General features: G+C 51.8%; 2 protein-coding genes across 1 annotated transcript; both read right to left on the reverse strand.

Moving 5' to 3' along the window:
- LOC125926553 (keratin, type I cytoskeletal 17) overlaps positions 1-23,410 on the reverse strand; it is a 39,225-nt gene that overhangs the window by 10,153 nt on the left and 5,662 nt on the right.
- On the reverse strand, positions 13,629-16,642 carry KRT16 (keratin 16). The gene is made up of 8 exons (XM_049636096.1): positions 16,016-16,642; positions 15,457-15,539; positions 15,161-15,317; positions 14,906-15,067; positions 14,688-14,813; positions 14,161-14,381; positions 14,018-14,064; positions 13,629-13,906 (listed from the first exon to the last, which is right to left on the reverse strand). Exons 1-8 carry the CDS (start codon positions 16,559-16,561, stop codon positions 13,806-13,808), a joined length of 1,443 nt encoding a protein of 480 aa, XP_049492053.1. The 5' UTR covers positions 16,562-16,642; the 3' UTR covers positions 13,629-13,805.

The raw sequence follows: 23,410 nt of genomic DNA on the forward strand, positions 1-23,410 counted from the left end.
AACGAAAGGAAGGATAATGGATGGAAATAGAAGAATGGAAGGTGGATAGATGGTGGGCGGGAAGCTGGGAAAAGGATGGATGGAAGACAGAAAAAGGGCGGTCATCACACCTGTCCCAGGGTGGACAAGCATCCACCTTGACTGGGGAAGGACCAGGGCCACAGGAGTTCTCAACTTAGCTGAACCTTGACAGTGAATAGATGCTGAGCAACAAAGGAAGTGAGGAGGGACATCCCATTTGCTCACCTGAGCAAAGACTCAGTGGCATGCAACCCTGGTCTGAGGACAATGCAGCACCTAAGCGTCGCTAGAACACAGAGCTGAACTGCCTGGCAGAACTGAGAACAGAGGCCAGGTCATACACGTGGAGCTAAGGAGCCCAGACTTTATCCTAACAACATGGGGAGGACCGAAGTTTCTGCACACGGGAGTTACGCTGTCAGCTGTGTTTCACAAAGGCCACTCTGGCATCCACGTGGAACGTACTTCTGGAGAAGGGACAAGAAAGGCAAAGCCAGGAAGATGTTGCCTTGCCACTACCCAGGCAAGAGATGGGGTTGGCTCAGACCTCTCCTCTGCCGGGAAGCCCCCACCCCAACACCTTGGATCACCTGACCTTCCCCTTCTCAGCCTTCCTACTTCCTCTGTGATATGTGCCACCCCTCAGGAGAGCTTACCACAGTGCCTGAGAGGGCCACAAAGTGTCTCTCACATAGTAGGTGGTCAGCACATTAAGTTGGTATAATTACCCCAGCCTGTTTGGGGAGACACAGTCCCTGTCCTTGGGGATGCCCAGTCTGATGGGGGAGGGCAAAAATGAGGGTAGAGCCTACTCTGCTCTCTGAGGGGAGCCTGGAGCCAAGAAGCCACCAGGTGGGGTGGGTAGTACACAGAAGGTTTCTTGGAAATGGTGTGTTTGACTCAGGTTTTGAAATAAGGAAGAGCCCTCCATGGGTGGAGTGGGGAGAGGGCATTCCCAGGCAGGGGCGTGGCTGTGGGAACTGCAGCACCAGCGGTGAGTCGAGAGGAAAGTCAGCGCCTGAGTTGGAATGGCTGTGTCAGGAGTCCCGAGCTACGGGCCCGCAGGACAAAGGGCAGGGGAGAGAAGGGAAAGAGGTCCCCGGGTGTCTCCAGCCTCACGGGCGGAAAGGAAAGGACCCCTACCAGCCAGAGGTTAGGAAGTGGTCTCAGTGCTGTGCTGCCCCAGACTGAGCCATCACGTTGGACTGGGGAAGGACCAGGGCCTCCCAAGTCAGTCAGGCCAGGGCTCCAGGCCAGGCACCCCTCAATGACAAGCCACGTGACCTTGGACAAGTCACTGCGGCCCTCCCAGCCCCGTTTCCTATCAAATGGGCATCATAACAGTTCCTACCTTGCAGGATTATCGAAAGGACTAGATAATTCATGGCAAGCGGCCAGCAGGGTGCTCGGCACAGAGTCGACGTGTGGCAAAAAGTTCTCTTAAAGTAAGCCCCAGAGTTTGACCAATGGGGGGACAGTGGGTGAGCTCAAATGGAGACCAAGTGTCGCAATTCAGGCAAAGACAGAGACAAAGAACAAAGAGGGTCCAGGATAGTGGTGGGCAGTGGTGGAAGGAATGGGGAGGCCTTGGGAGGGCTGCTGAGGCCAGCAGGCCGAGGTGATGAACTGCTGAGTCTGAGGGCCCGGCCAGGGCGGAGTCTATGGGAATGGGCAGGCCCGGAAGCCCCGCTGGGGAAGAGTCAGCAGGACGGTTTGGGTGTGAGGAGAGAGGGCCTGAGAGCTGGCGTGGGGCCCACATTCTGCAGATGGAGGCCCAGCACTGCCTCCCCTGACTGGGAGTGAAGGGGACGAGGAAGCAGCCAGTGCAGGTGTCCCCATGAGGCCCTGAGGCCCGGGGAAGCCCCACCAGCCACTCGACATCCAGGGCCTGGTTCTTCTCCCTGCCCTGGCTATCGGTGCAGCGGGGGTGACATCTGCACACACACACACACGCACACACACACACACACTGATTCTAGGTCACTCACCTGCAAAAGAGGGGGAGCTGGGTCAGCTTATGATAAAAGACATGTGTATAATAAAACTGAAAATATCCAAAAAGGGTTGAAGACAAATCAAAAATTAGGTACTAGGGTATATTGACAAACATGTTTTTTTGATTGCAGGGAGCCTGGATGGCTCAGTCAGTTAAGCGTCCGGCTCTTGATTTCAGCTCAGGTCATGATCTCATGGTTCGTGAGTTCGAGCCCCACGTTGGGTACTGTGCTGACAGCTCCTGCTTGGGATTCTCTGTCTCCCTCTATCTCTGCCCCTCCCCTGCTCTGCTCATTCTCTCTCTCTCTTCCTCTCTCTCCTTCTCTCCTCTCTCTCTCTCTCTCTCTGTCTCTGCCCCTCCTGTGCACTGTCTCAAAATAAATAAATAAACTTCAAAAAAAAATACATGTTTTGGTTGCAAGCAATGGAATGGCAACACTTCACAAAGAGGCAATTCATTGACTCATTGTTCTCTCCCTCTCTCCCCCTCCTGCCCCAACACAGGCATACAAACACCCACATGCACACACACACCCCTCAGCCTTGATCTGCCTCCTGGCTTCACCTGCACAGGCCAGACACCCTCACGAGGCTGGAACCATAACTGAGGGAGCCCTGAACTCACCCTTCAGCCTCATGGCCAGAGAAGATCAGCTCAAATTTAACAAACCCCAGGGAAGGCTGATATGGCCAGTGGCCAAAATCTCATATGACCAACCCAGCAGGCACACATGCCCCCTGTCTGTGACCAAGGAAGAGGGATCTGGGTATCGGAAGAAGGAGAGCACAGATTTGGTCCCAACCTTTATGAGCTAAGCCCCAGTGTGTGTCTATCGCAAAACTGTACAGAAGAGGTTTCTATACCTGATCTACCTCTGGGTAGACCTACCTCTGGGTTTCCTGGCAGCCAAGGCAAAAAGGAAAACATGATGGAATATGAAACGTCACTAAGAAGGAGGCATATCTGACTGTCCAGAGACACAAACATCTTCTAAGTTCTGAGGTCTGAGAAGAATCTCTTCAGAGATTCTGAAGGTTACCAAGAGGTTCTACTCACTGAGCCCTGCCTCTATCAGACACCATGCTAGACATTTCCACCGATACTGTCGTTTAATCTTACAAACCTCCTTGGGGAGGGCATTACTGGGTCCACGTTATAGACACAGAGAGGTAAAAGCAAGGAAGTTCCACTGGACCTCAGTCTCCAAGGGCCAAGCACCTCCCAGCTGCCACTGAACGTGGAGGTGTCCCAACAGTGGGGACTGTTGCAGGGAGCCCGGATGGCTCCAAGGTGCTCCATAAAGCCAGATCCTCTAACCCTGGCAGCATCATGGCCTGCCTCCTATGAGCACCAAGCTCTGACCACTTCTCCTGGGCACTTACTGGCCAGACTTCAACTGTCAGCACCAGAGACCTCTGCCTGAGGGTCTTCTCTGGCCATCAGAGCCCATTCTGCCTGTACACAGGACAGGCTGTGGTGCTGGAGAATTAACACCACTCCCCTGACTAAAAGCATCCTCAGCCTATCAGGTTAGGAGGATAAATACCCCAGCTCCCTCGTCCCTTGGGAGGAACTCTGAGGTGCTTGTTCTTCACTGTCCCTAAGGATTACGCTACAGCTGTCCACAGCATTCACTTGCTTGGTCACACACCCCTTGTTAGCTTCCTCCCCTTCCCCGTCCCAACTACCCACCCCCTAATGGGGTTTCGTGAACTCCACCCAAAAATACTTCTTGCACTCAAGTTTTTGTTGAAGGCTCTGCTTCTGGAACCCAAACCGAAGCACCTGAGAGGGGAAATAGATATATATAATAAATAAGGTATTTTACTAATATATAAAATATTATATACAGATTATAATAATATAATAATATATAATATAATAATAATATAAGTATTGTAAATGTTACTACTATAAGGGCTATGCAGCACTTAACTCACAAATAATAAGAAGTACTCTTTGTAATAAATGCCACAGAGTCCATTGACCTTCATAGGATGCTTTTGTTGGTTTTTGCCAAGCTCTTGCAACCTGCTTCTGGTGGCAACTGACAAGCAAGTATGGTTCTGACACGAAGGCTAGTTGAAATTTTTTTGTGTGTTGAGGAGGAAGATCAATGGGAAACGGCACAGACATATGCCCTAACTCGAGCCATTCATCAATGACACAAGTGACTTCTTTGCCGAACCAGATTGTAGATTTCAAATCCAGAAAGCATATTTTCTTGCAGGTTTTGCTGTTAACAATGCAATGGCTAGAGACATGACACATTTTTTTTGAAAAAAAATTTTAATGTTTTATTTATTTTTGAGAGACAGAGACAGAGACAGAGTATGAGTGGGGGAGGGACAGAGAAAGAGGGAGACAGAGAATCCAAAGCAGCTCCAGGCTCTGAGCGGTCAGCACAGAGCCTGATGTGGAGCTCAAACCCACGAACTGTGAAATCATGACCTGAGCTGAACATTTTTAACATGTTTCCTTAAAATATTTAAGTCTGGGTTTTCTTAAGTCTAGACAATCAATAAAACACAACAAATCTAGCCCTGATTCGTAGCATTTACCATTTCCATGGTGTAAATGCCCTACCAAATTACCACCTGGGGGAGAAAGGTGGGGGGGGGGCAGCATCGGCCAAGACAGGGCTGAGGAAGAAGAGCTTGGCCACCATAGCACCACCCACCCTGAGCCCAGCACAACTCCTGGCCCAGAGCAGCCCCTTAGTGGATCCAGAGCTGAGTTCACTCCTCTCCTGCGAGAATTCGCCCTTTCTGCAAACTTGACCAAGTCCAGCAAAGCCAGGATTCTGCTCATCTGGAAGATCGACACGCAGGTAGCATGAGAGGGCCCTGTTCAGATAGCTTACCTACCAGTCATGCATCCTTAAGTAGGTCGCTCAGCCTCCCTGAGCTTCGGTTTCTGCACCTGTAAGATGGACTGAGTACAGTGCAGGGACATAACGAGGAGTTTTGGCAGAGAGCAGGCTGGGAGGAGACATTTGCTCAAACTCAACCTTAGGAAGCAGAATGCAACTGCCTTTCCCCAGCTTTGGTGTGAGAATCAAATGTAATAACGGGTCCTCTTCAGGTAAGTACTAATCCCCTAAATTCGCAGAAGAAGGAACCAAAATTCAGAGATGAAGGGATCAGCCAAGGTTATGCTCCAAGTTTAACCACAGGTTGGCCTCTTGCCTCCTTCCACTATTCCACATTACCTTCTACAAGGGACTACAGTCTTGCTTTATGGTTTTTCCCTCCTTTTGGTTATCACTTTTGATTTCTGTAGTCATATTATTATCTAAATACAAAGTTAAGTTAAAACCTATTATATGGTATCACAGGCTACAACGCAGATGAACCCTAAGGACATTATGCTACATGAAACAAGCCCATCACAAAAAGGACTAATACAAAGTATCTAAAGTAGCCAAAGCCATAGAAACAGAAAGTAGAAAGTTTGTTACCAGGAGAAAACATAATTTGGGGTTTAGTGAGTATAGAGCTTCCATGTTGCAAGATGAAAAAAATTCTAGAGATCTGTTGAACAACATTGTGAATATATTTAACACTACTGAACTCTGCACTTAAAAATTCTTAAAATGGTAAAAAAAAAAATCTATTACAAGGTAATATAAAATTGACAGACCAGGATATTGGTGTGTGTAATCTGTTTTTAACAAGGAAGTTGATGTGGTATTCAAGATGAACTAATTTTATGGTTTTTAAATTTTCTATTTGAAAAATTTCTTTGTTCTGGGGCGCCTAGGTGGCTCAGTCAGTTGAGCATCCAACTTCAGCTCAGGTCATGATCTCGCAATTGAGTTCAAGCCCTGTGTCAGGCTCTGTGCTGACAGCTCAGAGCCTGGAGCCTGCTTCTGATTCTGTGTCTCCCTCTCTCTCTGCCCCTCCCCTGCTCATGCTCTGTCTTTCTCTGTCTCAAAAATAAAGATAAACATTAAAAAATATTTTTTAAATAAAAAATTTCTTTGTTCATACACACACATACACAATTTTGTGTATAAAAGCAGGTGCACTCTTTTTTTTTTTCTTTCCTGTTTTCTTGGATCTCTTCTTTCCCTCTACTATCCCTTACACCCACCTTAGGCTCCCACCCTACCCCCAAGGTAACCCATGTTAATAACATATGTCCCTTTCATATTTCAGGTGTGCGTGTAATTATACACACACATATGCCATTATTTAGACAAGGGGCTGGGTTTGTTTATACACACAAGTGATGTCAGTACACCGCCTGTGTTTTTCTGCAGCGTGCATTTATTTCCCTTTCCCCGATGCCTCCAAGAGTCCTCTTGCCATCTGACATAGTTCCAATTTGTTGATTGTAGTGGCTGCTTAATATCGCCTAGTATGAGTGGACCACCATTTACCCAGCTCTATAAGACCGACCAAGGAGTAGTCACTTTGTTTTCCTTTTTCGGTCACTATAAATAATGCACCCTCCTATGTGCAAGGTCTCTTATTTCTATTAATTTATTCTATTCTATTAATAATGAAACCCCTTAGTCATTTGAAAATCATCACTGATGTGTACTCACACATAATGAAGCCAGAAAGGAGTCCAAGAGAGTAAAGACTCTGGGGACAGAACGATGGATGAATGTTTTTGTGTTTTATGTTCCTTTTCTTTTTTAATGTTTATTTTTTAATGTTTATTTATTTTTGAGAGAGAGACAGTGAGAGCCAGGGAGGAGCAGGGTGGGTGGGGGGCGTTGAGACACAGAATCCGAAGCAGGCTCCAGGCTCTGAGCTGTCAGCACAAGGCCCTACGCGGGCCTTGAACTCACGAACCGTGAGATCATGACCTGAGCCGAAGTCGGACACTCAACCGACTGAACTACCCAGGCGCCCCTGTTTTGTATATTTCTGTTTATGTTGTCACACTATTCATATGGCAGATAAAAGCTGGAAGGAACAAAACCTACCTGTTTTGTGTGTAACAATCCTATAATCATAGGAGAGAAAGTGACCCCAGGCCCCAGCAATGTGTTCACAGGGAGTCAAGTCAGAAGAGGACTCTCTTTCTAAATAGCTGACATCTTTGCTGTAACACCCCTTGACCTGCTCAGAGTCCTTCAGGGGTCCTGGACTGTCGGGAAAAGGGGGACGCAAAAGGTCCTCCCGTGGCAGTGACCACGCAGTACATCAGAGGAAAGGCCACATAAAGCTCTCTACTTTCTCGGTGCCTCAGCTCTTGCCGACCAGGCTCCCGTCCTTCCACTGCTCAGGAGGACACTCAATTTCTCTTCCATGCAGCTCTTTTCAACACCTACCATGGCGGCTGCCTTGTACCAACATGGCAAGGGGCGCGTGGGATCAGAGAAGTCCTGTCCTCAAGAAACTTGCTTCTGAGGGGCGCCTGTGTGGCTCAGTCGGTGAAGCGTCTCACTTCGACTCAGGTGCTCGCTCGGTTCGTGAGTTCAAGCCCCACATAGGGCTTTGTGCTGACAGTGCAGAGCCTGCTTGGGATTCTCCCTCCTTCTCAATCTCTGCCTGTCCCCCACTTGTGCTCTCTCTCTCTCTCTCAGTGAATGGATAAACTTTAAAAACGAGAAACAAACCCTCTTCTGACAAGATTCCGTGGAGACCTGAAAGAGCAGAGGTCTATACCCCAAACCCATTGCTTGACTCCACAAATCCTTACTGAGTGTCCCACACGTGCAGGGTGCTAAGGGTTGTGGGAAACAGCAAAACAAAGAGCTTCCTCTGTGTTTATGTTTCAGGGAGCTGTTGGAAGGTCTCAAACAACAAGCCTCGGAGGTGGGAAGGCAAACATAAGAAATTGCTTATCTCAGACACAAGGAGGGACACTGTGCTTTTTATAGCTCTAGGAAACAATGGGCCCAAAGAAGGCAAAACCTGACGGGCTTACCACTCATTCATTTACATCAGCAGATACACTTTATGGGCTATCATTAATTCTCACCCCAGCCATTGTTTTAGCTCTTTATGCAATTATCGAAAGCAATATTTCACAAACTTTGACACTAACTCAAGCATAAAGAATCTGAGGGTGTGTTCAAAATAAAGTTACAAGAACGTTCTGGAGCACTCCACTGCCTCCTCTCAGGTGCCAGGATCTCACAGAGTGGGAAAGGCCGTCTGATTTGGGACTGGAATCTTAGCTTGGGAAATCCAGGCAGCAAGACATTTCCGAATAGAGAAGCCAGTTTGCTCATACTTCTGCCTTGATATCATCCTTTAAGGGGGTTCATGTTTTATTTCCACAGGATACAATAATGAAAGGGAGAAACATGGTTCCTGCTCTCAGGGAATTTTACTAACTAGCTAGGAGACCCTAACAAAGGTTTTTTGGGGGTTTTTGTGTTTGGCAGCCCAGGCCAGGATGCTCTCTCTATGTGAGGGTCTTTCCATAACGTCAGGTTTAAAAGTGACAGATGAACCAATTAACCAAAAAGATTTTGGGGACACCTGGGTGGCTCAGTCCATTGAGCATCCAACTTCAGCTCAGATCATGATCTCGAGGTTCGTAAGTTCAAGTCCTGCATCGGGCTCTGTGCTGTCAGTGCAGAGTCTGCTTCGGATCCTTTGCCCCTCCCCTGCTCTTTCTCTCTCTCTCTCTCTCTCTCTCTCAAATAAACATTTTATTTTTTTAATTTTTTTCATTTATTTTCGAGAGAGTGAGACAAAGTGAGAAAAGGGGAGGAGCAGAGAGAGAGGGAGACACAGAATCCAAAGCAGGCTCCAGCAGGCTCAACACGGGGCTCGAACCCGCAAACCGTGAGATCATAACCTGAGCTGAAGTCAGACACTTAACTGACTGAGCCACCCAGGCGCCCCTCAAAAATAAACATTTTAAAGAAAAGAGATTTTTAAAAGATAACACCCAAAGTTGGTGAGCAGGTTTTGAAATAGGCACCTCATTCCCTGCTGGAAAGTACGTAAATTGGTACCACTTCTCTTTAAATCAATTTGACGGCACAAGTCAAGATCCTTAAAACATTTGTTATCCTCTCACCTAATCATTACACTTATGAGAATTAAGCCTGAGGAAATAATGCAAAATATTTGTAAAAGCTTTATGCAGAAAGATGTCATTGCTGTATTATTTTAATTTGCCACAGCAACAACAAAAAACAGTGGAAACAGCATTACACATATAACACTTCTCTTAAAATATTAATAAAAATCAGGGGCTCCTGTGTGCCTCAGTCGGTTAAGCACCCAACTCTTGATTTCCGGTCAGGTCATGATCTCACAGTTAGTGACTTCAGGCCCATGTCGGGGCTCCCTGTCATCTTTCAGCACAGGGCCTGTTTGGGATTCTCTCTCCCTCTCTCTCTGCCTCTCCCCTGCTTGTGCACATGCACACATGCTCTCTTTTTCAAAATAAATAAACTTCCAAAAAAATATTAATAAAAATCAAATGCAAAACAGTATAGTGTGGTTGTAGATAGATAGATAGATAGATCTGTAATATATATGTGAAAGAAATTCACCAAAATGTTATTAGTGATTGCCTTTGGGTACTGGGATTTGGGGTTCAGCTGAATCATAAACTCACCTATGGCCTGGAAGACAGGATCGTTGACCATAAAAAAGGAGACATGTCTACTGAACAACCAACAATGATTATGGATTGCAGAGTGATGAATCAGACTCAGCAGACTTGAAAGATGAAAAATATTTTGCCATGTATAAAGCAGGGACTCTGGATGACACTGGAAGTTAAATGTATCATTTATCACCACCCCTCTAGACATCCCTAAAATTAGCATAAATGGATAAAGCGTGTATTAGACAAAGAGACCAGGAGAAGGGATTATAGTATGAAAGTTTTGGAATCTGGAAAACAAACAAACAAAAAATAATCTTGGCGCTTTCCCAGGGAGAAGCCAAGAAGCAAGCAGATTCACACAGCAGGACCCTGGGAAGCTTCTGGAATAGGAGGCACCAGGCACATCTGAAAGGGGAGTGCACATGGGCTGAAAGGAGGAAGACAAATGGGTCAAAAGTTCATATAAAAATCAGTGAGACCTCCATAGCTCCTTTCTACCCCAACCTCTGATGCCAATAACTCCTCCTTATCCCAGGAGAAGCTGGGGGTGCACTCTGGAGAATTTACCCAGAAGGACTAAACCTTGAGAGTCCAAGCACAGCTAACAGTGGGGACAATAAACTGATATAAGTCAGATTAACTGAGACTGAGACTCTTTCAGTCCCCTTCCTCCACATAGCTTCCTGAAAGCTGGTAGCTCTTCCTTCCTGAGGAAGACCCTACCCAAGAGAAAAAGCCTACAGATACTGACATTTGGGGTCCCCCCCATAAAACAGCATATTCTGCACCAGATTATTCTATAGTGAGACTCACTGGGGGAAAGCCCCCCTACTGTACACACACACACTTGCATTCCTTACCCATTCCCTACACACTTCTTACCTTACCCATAAATATTAGTAGACAACCAAGAACCCCAGACATTTGAGGGAAACCTCTGACATAAAGGATGGAGATGAGACAAACCAGGAAAAAGGCAGCTGAGAGGAAATTGAAATGATGACGGAAATGGAAGAAATGTTAAAGCCCTGATCAATAGGGTTAATGAGGTAAGAGGAAATCTTGGATCTTCAAACAAGAACAAGAGACTATTTTTAAAAAGTATCCAGAGTTATAGGGTACTAAAAATATATCTGATATTTTAAAAACTAAATCATAAGATTAGATGGTAAAGTTTAGGAAAATCTCAGAAAGTCAAAAAAAAGAGAAGGTAGAAGAAAAATAGAATGAAATACATAGGAAAAGGAGGAGTTCCAGAAGGAGAGAAAATGGCGGGGGGTGGGAGGATCATTAAATAAACATTCAAGAAAATTTCCCAGAAGTAAAGAACATGAATTTATATGCTGAAAGACTCTGCCAAGTGCCCAATCCAACAGATCCACACAGCCACATCGAGGGAGAACATGTGATACTGCAGCCTGCTAGAGAGAAAGAGAAGAGCCTAAAAGCTCTGGGGTTAGGGATAGGAATAGGATGACATAAAAGATCTAGAATCAAAACAGTATTAGACTTCTCAGTAGCAACACTGGAAGCCAGGATGCAGTGATACAATACCTTCAAAATACTGAGGGAAATTTATTTGCAACCAAGAATTCCATACCCAGCCAAACTATCAGTCAAGAATGAGAGTAGACTCATGATGTTTTCAGACATGAAACGTCTATGAATCCTTCCCCAGGAAACTGCCAGAGGATGTGTTTCACTAAAATGAAGGGGGAAGAAAAGAAAAGGGAAGACATGGGATCCAGGAAACAGGGAAGCAATGGAGGAAGAAGGGGTGTCCACAAGGACAGTGAAGGAAGATTTCGGGATGACAGGAGACATAGAGAGTGCCCAGAACATGCTGGGACAGGATGCAGGACAGCAGGTTCCAAAGAGTAATATCTTCAAGAAGATAAAACTTATGAAATACTCAGTGTTTTAACATGTTAGGAGGAGATCTATATTTCTGGCAGTGAATTAGGGAATAAATTTAGGATAAGTACATAGAAAACCTCAGCAAATTGAAAAAGAGATGTTTATTCCAAAGAAATCTAACATAGCATAAAATGTTTTTGGACTGTAAATAATAGTTAAATAGTCATGATAATGTAAAATTAAACATTTACCTAATGAAAATAGCATATATTGAAAGTATAGGAAGAAGTAGGGAGCGGCCATGCTGTACAAGAGAGCTGAATCCCTCTCCTTCAGAGTGGGAAGTCAAGCAATTAGAAAAAAAATTGAAAAAAAAATCAAGAAATGGTAGTATAAGCCTGTGGTTTAGAAATAAGGCAGTGGCTCAGTTGGCTGAGCGTCTGACTTTCGGCTCAGGTCATGATCTCACGGTTCGTGAGTTTGAGCCCCACGTCGGGCTCTGTGCTAACAGCTCAGAGCCTGGAACTAGCTTCGAATTCTGTGTCTCCTCTCTCTGCCTCTCCCCAGCTTGTGCTCTCTCTCAATAATAAATAAATACACTTTAAAAAATTATAGAAATAAGGCAAACGGGGCACCTGGGTGGCTCAGTTGGTTGAGTATCTAACTTCAGTTCAGGTCATGATCTCAAGGTTTGTGAGTTCAAGCCCCACACCGGGCTCTGTGCTGACAGCTCAGAGCCTGGAGCCTGCTTCGGAATCTGTGTCTCCCTCTCTCTCTCTGCCCCTCTCCTGCTCATGCTCTGTCTCTCTCTCTCCTTCAAAAATAAAATAAACATTAAAAAAATTTTTTAAGAAATAAGGCAAATGCTGGGGCACTTGGGTGGCTCAGTTGGTTAAGCATCAGCTCAGGTCATGATCTCACAGTTCATGGGTTTGAGCCCCGCGTCGGGCTCTGTGCTGACAGCTCAGAGCCTGGAGCCTGCTTCGGATTCTGTGTCTCCCTCTCTCTGCCCCTTCCCCAGCTCCCACTCTTGCCTCTTCTCCGGTTCAGTTTCTCTCTCTCTCTCTCTCTCTCTCTGTCAAAAATAAATAAAAATTTTAAAAATTAATTTAAAGAAATTAGGCAAATGCCAAAAGTAATAGCTAAGAGTTGAAAGTGAGAAGTGGGAATGGAGGCATGGGACACAGCCTCGGGATGGCTCTTTTTTATAGAAAGACTTATGTGATACATACATAACTTTGATTTTGTACATTAAATTTTTTTAATATGGAAAGCACTCATGGTGTGGGATGGGATGGTTGACTCAAGGATACAGAGCAGGGCCAGGCAGAAAAGCACCCAAGTGGGCTGAGACAGAGGGTCAAGCATTGGAGGGGAAAGAGAACATCACAGGTGATTAAACAGTAGAGTCCTGATCGTGTCCGCATACTTGAACTTGGCCATATTCTTTCTAGAGAGCCAGCAGGTAGAAATGGGGCTGGGAGAGACGGACAGCAAGGGGCCCAGTCAGTTATCCTGTGCCCAGCTCTAGGGAGAGAGGCAGCAGGTCTGAACATGGGGGGGTGGAGGGTGGTGATGAAGCAGGGCAAGGGTGACAGATGTTTCCCAGGGGACCCCTCGCACTCAGTCTCCTGCCTGATGACAAGCAGGGGCTGATAAGGGGTGAAGAGGAGGACAGGTTGGGAGAAAAAAGTTCAGTCCTAACCACGGACACCATCCCCAAGGCGAAGGCTCTCTTTTCTACCGCCCAACACAAAACTTGTGTAATGTGAGGAGCCAAAGGGTAGAGTTAAGAGCTCAAGCTTTGGAGTCTTTGGGTTAAAATACCTAAAACGAGAGAGCGGCATTTAAAAAAAAAAAAAAAAAAAAAAAAGCGTGGCCTCCGTAACCAGACAGCAGGGCTTGAACCACAATCATGCCTCTTAGGATCCACATGACTTTTCGAAAGTTACTTAACCCCTCTGAATGGCAGAGCTGTCTCCATTCCAAACCCAGCCTCACCACACCCACCTCACAGGGTGACTGTCAACACGTGGGAGCTCCTTCCCCTCCTGCGTCTCACCTCCCACGCCCACGATATGGGGGGGGGGGGGGGCCAAGGCGGCGGGGGAGTCTTCAGGAAAGACCCCACCAGTATTACTGAGCTTTGCTGTGTCCTGGACCCGTCAGGCTGTGGGGTCCGAGAAGGCCTCGGGGAGACACCTTCAACCCCCTCCCATTTGTTCAAGAACAGAGACCACACAGGTTTGCGTCAACCGGAAAGTCAGCTTTATTAGCCCACCACCAGCAGAGGGGGAGGGGAGACAGCTTGGGGACCGCGCTGGGAGGACAGGGCCCTGACGCAGGCCTTCAGGAGGTTGGGGCCGGCGGGCGGGCAGGAGGCTCCGGAAGAGGCAGCTCATTGCTTGGAGTTCGGGCCCTGGCTGAAGCTGGACGAGCCCTGCTCCTTGAGGATGGGCCGGGTCTGGTAGCCAGAGGGGGACGAGGAGGAGGAGAAGACTGTGGGGGAGAGGCGAGGGGGTGAGAAGGGTTCTGGGAGCTTAGAGGCCCCACACAAGGAGAAGGGAGGGCTGGGGGCTCAGGGGCACCCGGGAGCCTCAAGGGTCTTACCGTTGTGGGAAGAAAAGGACTGGCTGGACGCTTGCTGAGAGGAGAGGCTGCAGGGGAGAAAAGGCGGAGCAGTTAGACGCGCTGGGAGCGGCGGGGCTGCAGGGGCTGCGGCGCAGGACCCGGAAGGAGGGCAGTGCACTCACTGAGCATCCTCGCCCTCCAGCAGGCGGCGGTAGGTGGCGATCTCCTGCTCCAGCCGCGTCTTCACGTCCAGCAGGATCTTGTACTCCTGGTTCTGCTGCTCCATCTCGCAGCGCAGCTGGGCCAGCTGCTCCTCCACGTTGCCGATCAGGTCCTGGATCTGGGCCAGCTGCATGCAGTAGCGGCCTTTGGTCTCCTCCAGGCTGCTCTCCAGGGATGCTTTCTGTGAGTGGGGGAAAGGGAAAGAGTCAACAGAGGGGATCATTACTCCCCCCCACCCCAGGCCTCTGGGCATGTTCCTGAGAGGTACATGGATTTTGGTCCCAGCTGGGCTACTGATGGGCCAGACCATGTGGAGAAAAGTCACTCCGTTGTTCTGGGCCTTAATTTCTGTGTCTATATAATGGGTACAATGACCCCTCCATCCCACTCCTGGGAAAAGAGGGGCGGAACTGTATTGTGGCAACATTGAGGGGCCGGCGGCATTACTGGTGACTTGGGGACTGCGGCGAGCCGGGGTCCTTCATACCATGCTGAGCTGGGACTGCAGTTCAATCTCCAGGCCCTGGAACACCCTCCGGAGCTCGGTCACCTCCGTGCGGCCACTCTGCACCAGTTCGCTGTTTGAGGCCACTTCCTTGTTCAGCTCCTCGGTCTGAGACAGGAAAAGAGGAGCAGGTGTGAGGCACCCTAGAGGTGGCCCCTGGCTGGGAAGTCCTGCAGGAGAGCTGAGCGCCTGAGCCCCACCTTGCTCAGGAACCAGGCCTCCGCGTCTCTGCGGTTCTTCTCCGCCATCTGCTCATACTGGTCACGCATCTCGTTCAGGATGCGGCTCAGGTCCACACCGGGGGCGGCGTCCATCTCCACACTGACGTCCCCGCCAGTCTGACCCCGCAGGGCAAGCATCTCCTAGGAAGGGATGGCGGGAGATGACCAGCTCAGCTGAGCCCTTTCCTGGCCCCTGAACCGGCCTCCCGCTGCCAACACCAGCAGCGACCTCACCTCCTCGTGGTTCTTCTTCAGGAAGGCCAGCTCCTCCTTCAGCCCTTCGATCTGCATCTCCAGGTCAGTCCTGGCCAGGGTCAGCTCGTCCAGCACCCTGCGCAGGCCGTTGATGTCGGCCTCCACGCTCTGGCGCAGGGCCAGCTCGTGCTCATACCTGGCAGGACAGAGGTCGAGGCATCAGGCTCCATCTGCGAGGCCTCTGAGGTTCAAAACCAACAGCCCCACAGCTTGCCCCCCCCCCCCCCAACCCCCGCCCTCTGCACCACACTCCGCCCACCACAGCGGTGGCTCACTTGGTCCTAAAGTCATCGGCTGCCAGCCTGGCATTGTCAATCTGCAGAATGGGCTGAGCGTTCTCAATGGTGGCCGTGATGATCTACAGAGAAGGTAAAAGGACAGGCCTCGTTAGCCAAGACCCCAAAGCTCGGGGGTGAAGAGCAGAGAGGGGAGGATACGGTGTCCCCAAACTTGAGGGTCGCCTGGCTGGCGAGTCAGGCCCGACACTCTTCCATCCAGCCAGCCTGGGTGTCTCTTGCAGCCGGCTCAGGGTGCGCGGAGGGAGGCCCCCCCCGGCTCCTACCACCCCATCCTCGGCCCCAGGCTGAGAGAAGCTGAGGGAGCAACGCAAAAATCACTTGCAGGGAATAAGAGAGTCAGGGCTCCAGCCAAGCTCGGACAGCTGGATGCTGAAAAGGGACCCTCTGCCAGCAATGCGGAGTGGCCTCTGTCTACTCCCCCAAGGTGGCCTCACTCTCCCAGTTTGTGAAACAAAGATGCTAGAAAGTGATTTCTAAGGGCCGCTGAAGCCATGGCCTGTCGCAGCCACCAGGGTCGCCCGCCTGGCCCACACACCTTGTTCCTCAGGTCCTCGATGGTCTTGAAGTAGGGGCTGTAGTCCTTGACCTCACTGGGCCGCTGCCTCTGGTACCAGTCGCGGATCTTCACCTCCAGGTCGGCGTTGGCCTCCTCCAGGGCGCGCACCTTGTCCAGGTAGGAGGCCAGCCGGTCGTTGAGGTTCTGCATGGTGAGCTTCTCGTTGCCGGAGAGGAGGCCGCCATCACCCCCTCCAAAGCCAGCGCCGAAGCCACCACCAAAGCCAGCACCAAGGCCACCTCCAAAGCCAGCACCAAGGCCACCACCATATCCTCCACCGAAGCCGCTACCCAGGGCCCCACCAAAGCTGCTGCTGCTGCTGAAGCCGCCGCCGTAGCCGCCCCCCAGGCCGCAGGCCCCCCCGGAGGAGTAGCGGGAGGAGGAGACAGACAGGCCCCCGTAGGCGCTGGGGGCCCGGCAGGACCCTCCGGCCAGCACGGAGGACATGCGGCTGGAGCCGCCCCCAATGCCGCAGGAGCCCTTCATGGAGCTGGAGGAGGTGAACTGGCGGCTGCAGGTGGTCATGATGCCAGGAGGGAGGTGAGTGAGCGAGCGAGCGAGCGAGGTGGCAGAGAGGAAAGAGAGGTGCTCAGGGAGGCTGGGAGGATGCTGGGGCAGCTCAAACCCCCGGAACCTTTATAGGCGCCGGGGAGGGCGGGGCCTCCCGACTGCTGAAGGAGGGTTCCCCTGCCCGTTTCATCACACCAGGTCCTGTCCAACTCCCCACTCCGGATCAGGATTATTCAGCCCGGGGTCGACTCACTTCGCTGGGTGCTGCTCGGAGTTCCCACCCAGCTCCGGGGGTGTGGGGCCGAGAGAAAAACTCACAAACACCAGTCGGCCGTGACTCAGGCTGGGCGGCGGGAACCGGCTCTCGTTCCCGGAGCCTAAGGGGCCAGCGGGGCCTTGGCACAGGCAGTTTTGTGGCGGCTGCGTCCCCAGGCGGTGAGTCAGCCCGTGAAGGACTCCTGCCCCACGGTGACAGCCTTGACTGAGAAAGGCCTCACCGATGCCGGCCTGGGGCCGCCTCAGGATGTGCTGTGGGGATCCTGCCTGCCCGGCTCTGAACAAGGAGAGCTGGGTTCATGGTCTAACTTTGCTTTGCTCTCTGTGTGACCTGAGGCCCCCTTGCCTCCCCTCTCTGGGCCTCTGTGTCCCCTCAGTAAAGTGACAAAGCTGGACTGCCTGATCATGGAGTCCCTTCTAGTTCTTAAAATTCTCGGGGCGCCTGGGTGGCTCAGTCGGTTAAGTGTCCGACTTCGGCTCAGGTCATGATCTCACGGTCCGTGGGTTCGAGGAGCACGTCAGGCACTGTGCTAACATCTCAGAGCCTGGAGACTCCTTCAGACTCCGTGTCTCCCTCTCTCTCTCTGCCCCTCCCCTGTGTGCTCTTTCTGTCTCTCAAAAATAAATAAATATTTTTTTAAAGTAGTTGTTGTTTTTTTTTAATTCTCTGACTCTCTTTCCCTTATTGGATCGGATCCAGTGTCAGAGGCTGCCTTTGAGCCCCCAGAGTCATCAGAAGCATTGGGTACCATGGGACCAGTATGTACCATTGAGCCAGGCGGGTGTCGGCTCGAATCCCCGCTCTGCCCCTTACAAGCTATGCAGCGTAAGCCATCCTTTAGCCCCTCTGGGTCTCAGTTTTCTCATCTGTAGAAGTGGAGGACACAACACAGAAGGACCTACACACAGAACCCCACTGGCCACTCCCCAATGGTGGCCCGGCCCCTCAGTTCCCTATGCCTCCTTTGCAGTTAGGTGCCCCCTCACCTGCCTCCTCACACCCACCTCTGCCCTCTGGCACCTCCCTCCCACAACCTCACCCTCTCCTCTTTACCCCAACACTCCCACCCTTTGAGCAGCCCACCCCCAATGCATTGCTCTACCTAGTCGTGGATGCCCATCATGAACTGTGGTGGGAGGGAGTCCCTGTCCTGCCATTAGTGCCGTGTGTGACCCCTGACTCCACCAGGAGCCTCTGAGTCCCCACACTGCATCCAAGGCTCTGTTCCCAACGCTTTCCTTTCGAATGTCCATAGATTCCAGGCTGGGCTGGACAGCTTCCTTCGTTCAGTTGAGAAGAGGGGGAAGGTGACCTCTCTGGTCACATCTGCCGTGCTCCAGTATTGTATGGAGTGCCCTACACGTGCCACACAGTTTGTGAGACGCAATGTTCCCGCCACAGGTTCACAGACGAGGGAGCTGGTAGGTTAAGTGGGCTTCCCAAGGCACCAGTCAACAGCGAGCTGAGGTTTGAACCCCTGCCCGTCTGCTGCCCCAGTCCGAGCCCTTCCCGCCATCCTCAACCACCCTCTCTGTGCATCTCCAACGTGCATCATTGTCTTGAATTCACCTTGCGAAGTCGGGAGGAGAGAGGGAGACTCAGAGGGAGGGAGTGGTTCCCCCAACGTCACTCGGCTTTAAGTTGTAGAGCCAGGATTAGAACCCAGGCTCAGGGCATCTCCACTCGCCCACGATGCCTTGCAGGCTGGCACCAGGTACATCCATTCTCATTTACCTCCCACAGTACCTGGAATGAGCTCTTCCCACAGTGGGCATGACCTTGGCCTCAGGGCTGGAGGCAGGATTAGGGAGCTCTGAACCCAAAAGCTGAGGATTCTTCAGGGTGCTCTGGGGGGTGACACACAGAACTGACCACTGTCCTTGTTCTAAAGTGCCTCCGTGGCCCCAGAGGAGCCAGAAGAAGGCTTGCCTCGGCCTGAGCACTGCTGGGTGATATTACTGGAACCTAGGAACAGGAAATTCTGTCTCAGCATAACCAGGACTTTGCTGCTGCCATATCGCGCCCCATCAGTCACTCAGCTTGTAGGAACAGGGCCCAGAGGTCTGAGCAGAGCTGGCATCCAACACATGCCTTCAGGGCCAGGCCTGGGAGACAGAACCCGATGCTCCTGCTCCCCTCTCCCAACACCAAACATGGGCAAAGTGGGTCCTGGAATCTTGGACAAAAACCTTGCCATCCCGGTGTCAGGATGGGCCTAGAGTTCAGGTCCAACCACAGACTCATTACCCTCGGAACTAAAAATGACTCTTGGGGGTGCCTGGGTGGCTCAGTTTGTTGAGTGTCCAGCTCTTGATTCCAGCTCAGGTCATGATCCCGGGTCATGGGATCGAACCTCATGTCAGGCTCTGAGTGGATTGTGGAGCCTGCTTAAGATTCTCTCTCAAAAAAGAAGAAAGAAAGAAAGAAAGAAAGAAAGAAAGAAAGAAAGAAAGAAGAAAGAAAGAAAAGAAAAAAGATATTCTCTCTCTCTCTCTCTCTCTCTCTCTCTCGCAGCAACATAGATGGACCTAGAGAACATTATGCTGCTAAGTCAGACTGAGAAAGAAAAAAAAAGATTTTTTTTCTCTCTCTCTCCCTCTGCCCGCTCCCCTGGTCACATTTTCTCTCTCTTTTAAAAAATAAAAATAAAAATCACCTTTGAGGCCACCAAGCCCCATGCAGAGAGAGAGACTTGTCCCAGGTTAAATAGAAGCAGAAACTCGAACCCGGCACCAGCACTGTTCCTGAGCTTTACACCGACTCTCCCTGTGGTCTCTGGGATGTCCTCCTTCTCTGCCTCAGCCCACCCTCCACCACCCTCTCTTCTTTTTCTTTTTAATTTTTATATATTTCTGAGAGAGAGAGAGAGAGAGAGAGCTTGTGCAAGCAGGGATAGGGGCAGACAGAGACAGAGACACAGAATCCAAAGCAGGCTCCAGGCTCTGAGCTATCATCACAGAGCCCAACGGGGGCTTGAACTCACAAACCATGAGATCATGACGTGAGCTGAAGCTGGACGCTTAACCGACTGAGCCACCCAGGCGCCCCCACCTCCCTCCCTTCTAATTGGACCCCTGCCCCTCCACCATTCCTAGAGTCAGTGTGGGATTGCACATGAGCCCAGCACTGATGCTTGGGGACCTGCATGGGCTGAGAAGCTACAGGAAGTTACCAACCAACCCATCAACCCACTCAGTCAACACTGCAGACCAAGCACCCACCGTGTGCCTGGCACCCAGGGCATGGGGGCTGGGGAAGATGATGACATAGTTTCTGACCTTGGAACCTATCATTTGGTCCTGGACAGAAAACTAAGGCCGGGAATGCAGCACTGCATGGCAGGAAGCCCTGGGGTGTTTGGCCCACAGGATGCCACTGGGTAAGTGTTACCCAACGCTAAGCCTCAGCAGTAAAGGAGGGAATATCAACAGAGGCTCCATCTGGGCCTCAGAAGATCTGAATTGGCAGAGAAAGACCAAGGGGCACATTTCCGGCGTGCCAGCGAGGCAAACCTACCCAAGGTTGCTGAGAGCCAGGAGCACTAGGTCTGTGGGCACAGAGCACAGACTCCAACCAAACTTGCATGTCTCCAGGCAGCGGGTTCCTTCCCCCACCCAGGCCTCTTCCCTCTCTCCTTCACCTACCCCGTCTCAGGTATGATGAGGTCATCTCATACCTGAGTTGGCCAGGAAATATCATTGGCCAATGCACGCCTCAACGTGCAATGACTCCCCAACGACTGATCACCAGGATCCCCACACAGATTCCCGACCCTGCTCTGACCCACTGTATCAGCATCGCCCAGGACAAGCCTGTTCGTGGGGACGTTTTACGAGCTCATAGGGAATTCTGGAGACCAGCCAGGCTGGGAAGCAGGAGAAGAAGGGGAAAGAAGGGAAGGAGGGGAGGCCCTCAGGGGACTGAGGGGAGAGAGGGGGCTGCTGCAGGGCCCCCAGCCCATCCATGGTGGCAGCCAGAACCACAGGCTTCAGGGCAGGGTGAAGAAAGAGAAGGTCCCCAGTGAGCTCGGACAGAGCAGCGTGCAGTCAAGCAGGAGCCAGATCTGTGCTGGGCACTCAGATAAAAAGAACAAGGCAGAAAAGCCCTCAGGGCATACTTAGAGACAACCCCGCTACCGCTACCGTGTGGTCAGGCCGTGATGGGGGTGCAGGGGGCCTGCAGGGAGGGGGCAGGCTCCCTGGGAGTGAACACGCGTTTCCAGTCCAGGCTCTGGCCCCGCCACTGCTCCCAGCATCTGGATGAAGCTGTGAGAGCCAGATGGTAGGTGGTCCTCCCACTCCCCCGTGTTTCACGCCCCCTTTCCGAGGGTGGGTGCTGTCACAGCCTGTCACACTGGTCTGCACAACCAAGGGGCCCTCAGGGGCCCATGTGGCTGGATCAAGCTCTGTTAACAGCCTTGGCTCTGAACCGCCCTCTGTTCTCCTCAACCTCGCCCCTACCCACACCGCATAAGGACTGAAGGAGTATTGTCAGCCCCAACACTGTGCCCTGCCCGCCACCCCTAAACCGGAGCCCTTCAGGGTCCCTCCAGGCCAAGGCCTGTGTCTCCTCCTTCCCCCGGGCCCGGTGCAGAAGAGGCACAGAGAGACGCCGCGCCACAGACAAAGCGTTCCTGCCACATTGTCTCCTTGCAGAAAGCACTGCCAGTCATACTTTCGGGGCGTGGGCGTGGCAGAGGAAGAGTCACAAGGGCTGGCGACTGCTGTCCTTGGCCTGGGCCTGGACATCAGGCCCATCATGTGTGTCCATCACATGAGAGTGTGTAAGGCGGCACCGAGGGTGGTTACAGACCGGTTCGCGGACGGCGCGGGGGGTGAATTGTTTGGTGCCGGGGCTGGGAGGGGGAGGGTGCGTGGATGAACTGTGGAGTCCCACAGCTGGGCCGCCCAATCCAGCCACAGGCACACGTCCTCAGCACCCCGGGTTGGCTTGGGGGTGCGACAAGAAAGTCCAACCACCAAAATTCCCCAAGGGGACCACAGGTCTCAGCCCCCCATCGCTCCCTCCTGTGGTCCTACCTGCCCAGGCATGGGCTGAGCACTCCAGGAAAGGGTAGGGCTTTCCCTGTCTGGGCCCAGGACCATCCCCTAAGGACCCCCACCCCCAGCAGGCACCACTGCCTCTCCTGGCCCAGCTCTCCACACTTGGCTTCTCTCCACTCCGGCCTCCTGAGCCACCCACCCACTCACTTTGTGGGCAGAAGCTTCTTCCCCAGCAGAGGGGTGCAGTCCAGGGCTATCTGTGGCCACCCCACCCTATGACCCCTCCTCAGTCACCCCAACAGTAGGGGTGGGCCCCCAGGATCTGCAGGGAGAGAATCTGCAGAATCTGCCTAAGAACCTGGGGCGGGGCAGGGGGTGGGGCCCCTCTTCCCAGCATAACCCCGACAAGAGCTGAGTCACTGCTCCTTGAAGCCTCAGTGTCCCTATCCACACAATGGGGCGCCTCTTCCCAGACCCTCCCTGCTTCCTGGGGCTGCCATTTAGATAAATGAGATCACCGTCCAAATGAGCCACCCTCAACCCAGGGCTGGTTCTTCTGGTTGTGGCTGGAAGTGTGGCGGGGCCTGGTGGGCACAGGGCCTCCCCTGCCTCCATCCGTCATTGCTGGTCAGGCAGCTGGGAGACACCGGCCTCTGATGGAACGGAGGCTGCGCTCCCAGCCTGCTCTGGTTCCGGCTCTGCACTCCAGCCAGTGGTCCCTGCCTCGGCTAGGAACTCACTGTCCTCAGCGGCCCCTGGATCAGGGCTGGAAGGACCATCGTTGAGGCCCATCCCTCTCCTCAGCGACCACAGCCTCAGATCCAGAGAAGGCCTGGGAACTGTCCAAAGACGCACAGCCACCTGCTCACCTCGTAGACCATGCTCTTACCACCACCCTTCGCTGTCCTCCCTGGTTTTCACTAGTCCCAATCCTTGCACCCCGCCAGGCCTCGGGGGCTCTGGCTGCTCAGGCGCAGGCCCCACCTTCAGTGTCCGGGCACTAGGAGAGTGTTTGATGGGCCCTGGTCTGATTCTACAGCAGCAAACAGTCCCAGGCCTGTCAGCAAATTGAGGTGGGGGCGCCCTTCCTCTCATTAACCTCTTCAATCCCTTCTCATTTCCTGAAGAAAACCAGGAAGGCCTGCCCTGCCCAGTGGTTTCCAGATTTACTCAAAGGAAGACTTCCTTCCAGGTGTCGGGGCTCCTCCCCACCTGGCTCATTGCCTGCCACCAGAATGAAAGGGGCTGAAGCCCGGAGGGTCCTGGGAGTGGCTAGGGAGGGACTGCCTCCCTTCCCCAGGATGCACTTCTCCACCTTCCCCACCTCCAGGCTCCCGGGGAGGGTGGTGCTGCTCCACACCAACCCCCCCCCCACCGCTATCCTGGCACTCTCCCCGGGCCCCATCCTGAGCAGCAGCTGACCATTTGAGGAAACGTCCCTGAGAGAGGACCCACCCTTTCTCCCACACCTGCCTGGGGTCCTCAGCCTTCTCTAGAAGCCTAGACTACAGTTCATATTCCTGGGGTGAGGCAGTAGGAGTACCCCAGGGGTGCCCACAACCCCTTTTGGGGATTTCCTGAGAC

The sequence above is a fragment of the Panthera uncia genome, chromosome E1 (genome assembly GCF_023721935.1).
Source record: "Panthera uncia isolate 11264 chromosome E1, Puncia_PCG_1.0, whole genome shotgun sequence".
NCBI classification, from domain to species: domain Eukaryota; kingdom Metazoa; phylum Chordata; class Mammalia; order Carnivora; family Felidae; genus Panthera; species Panthera uncia.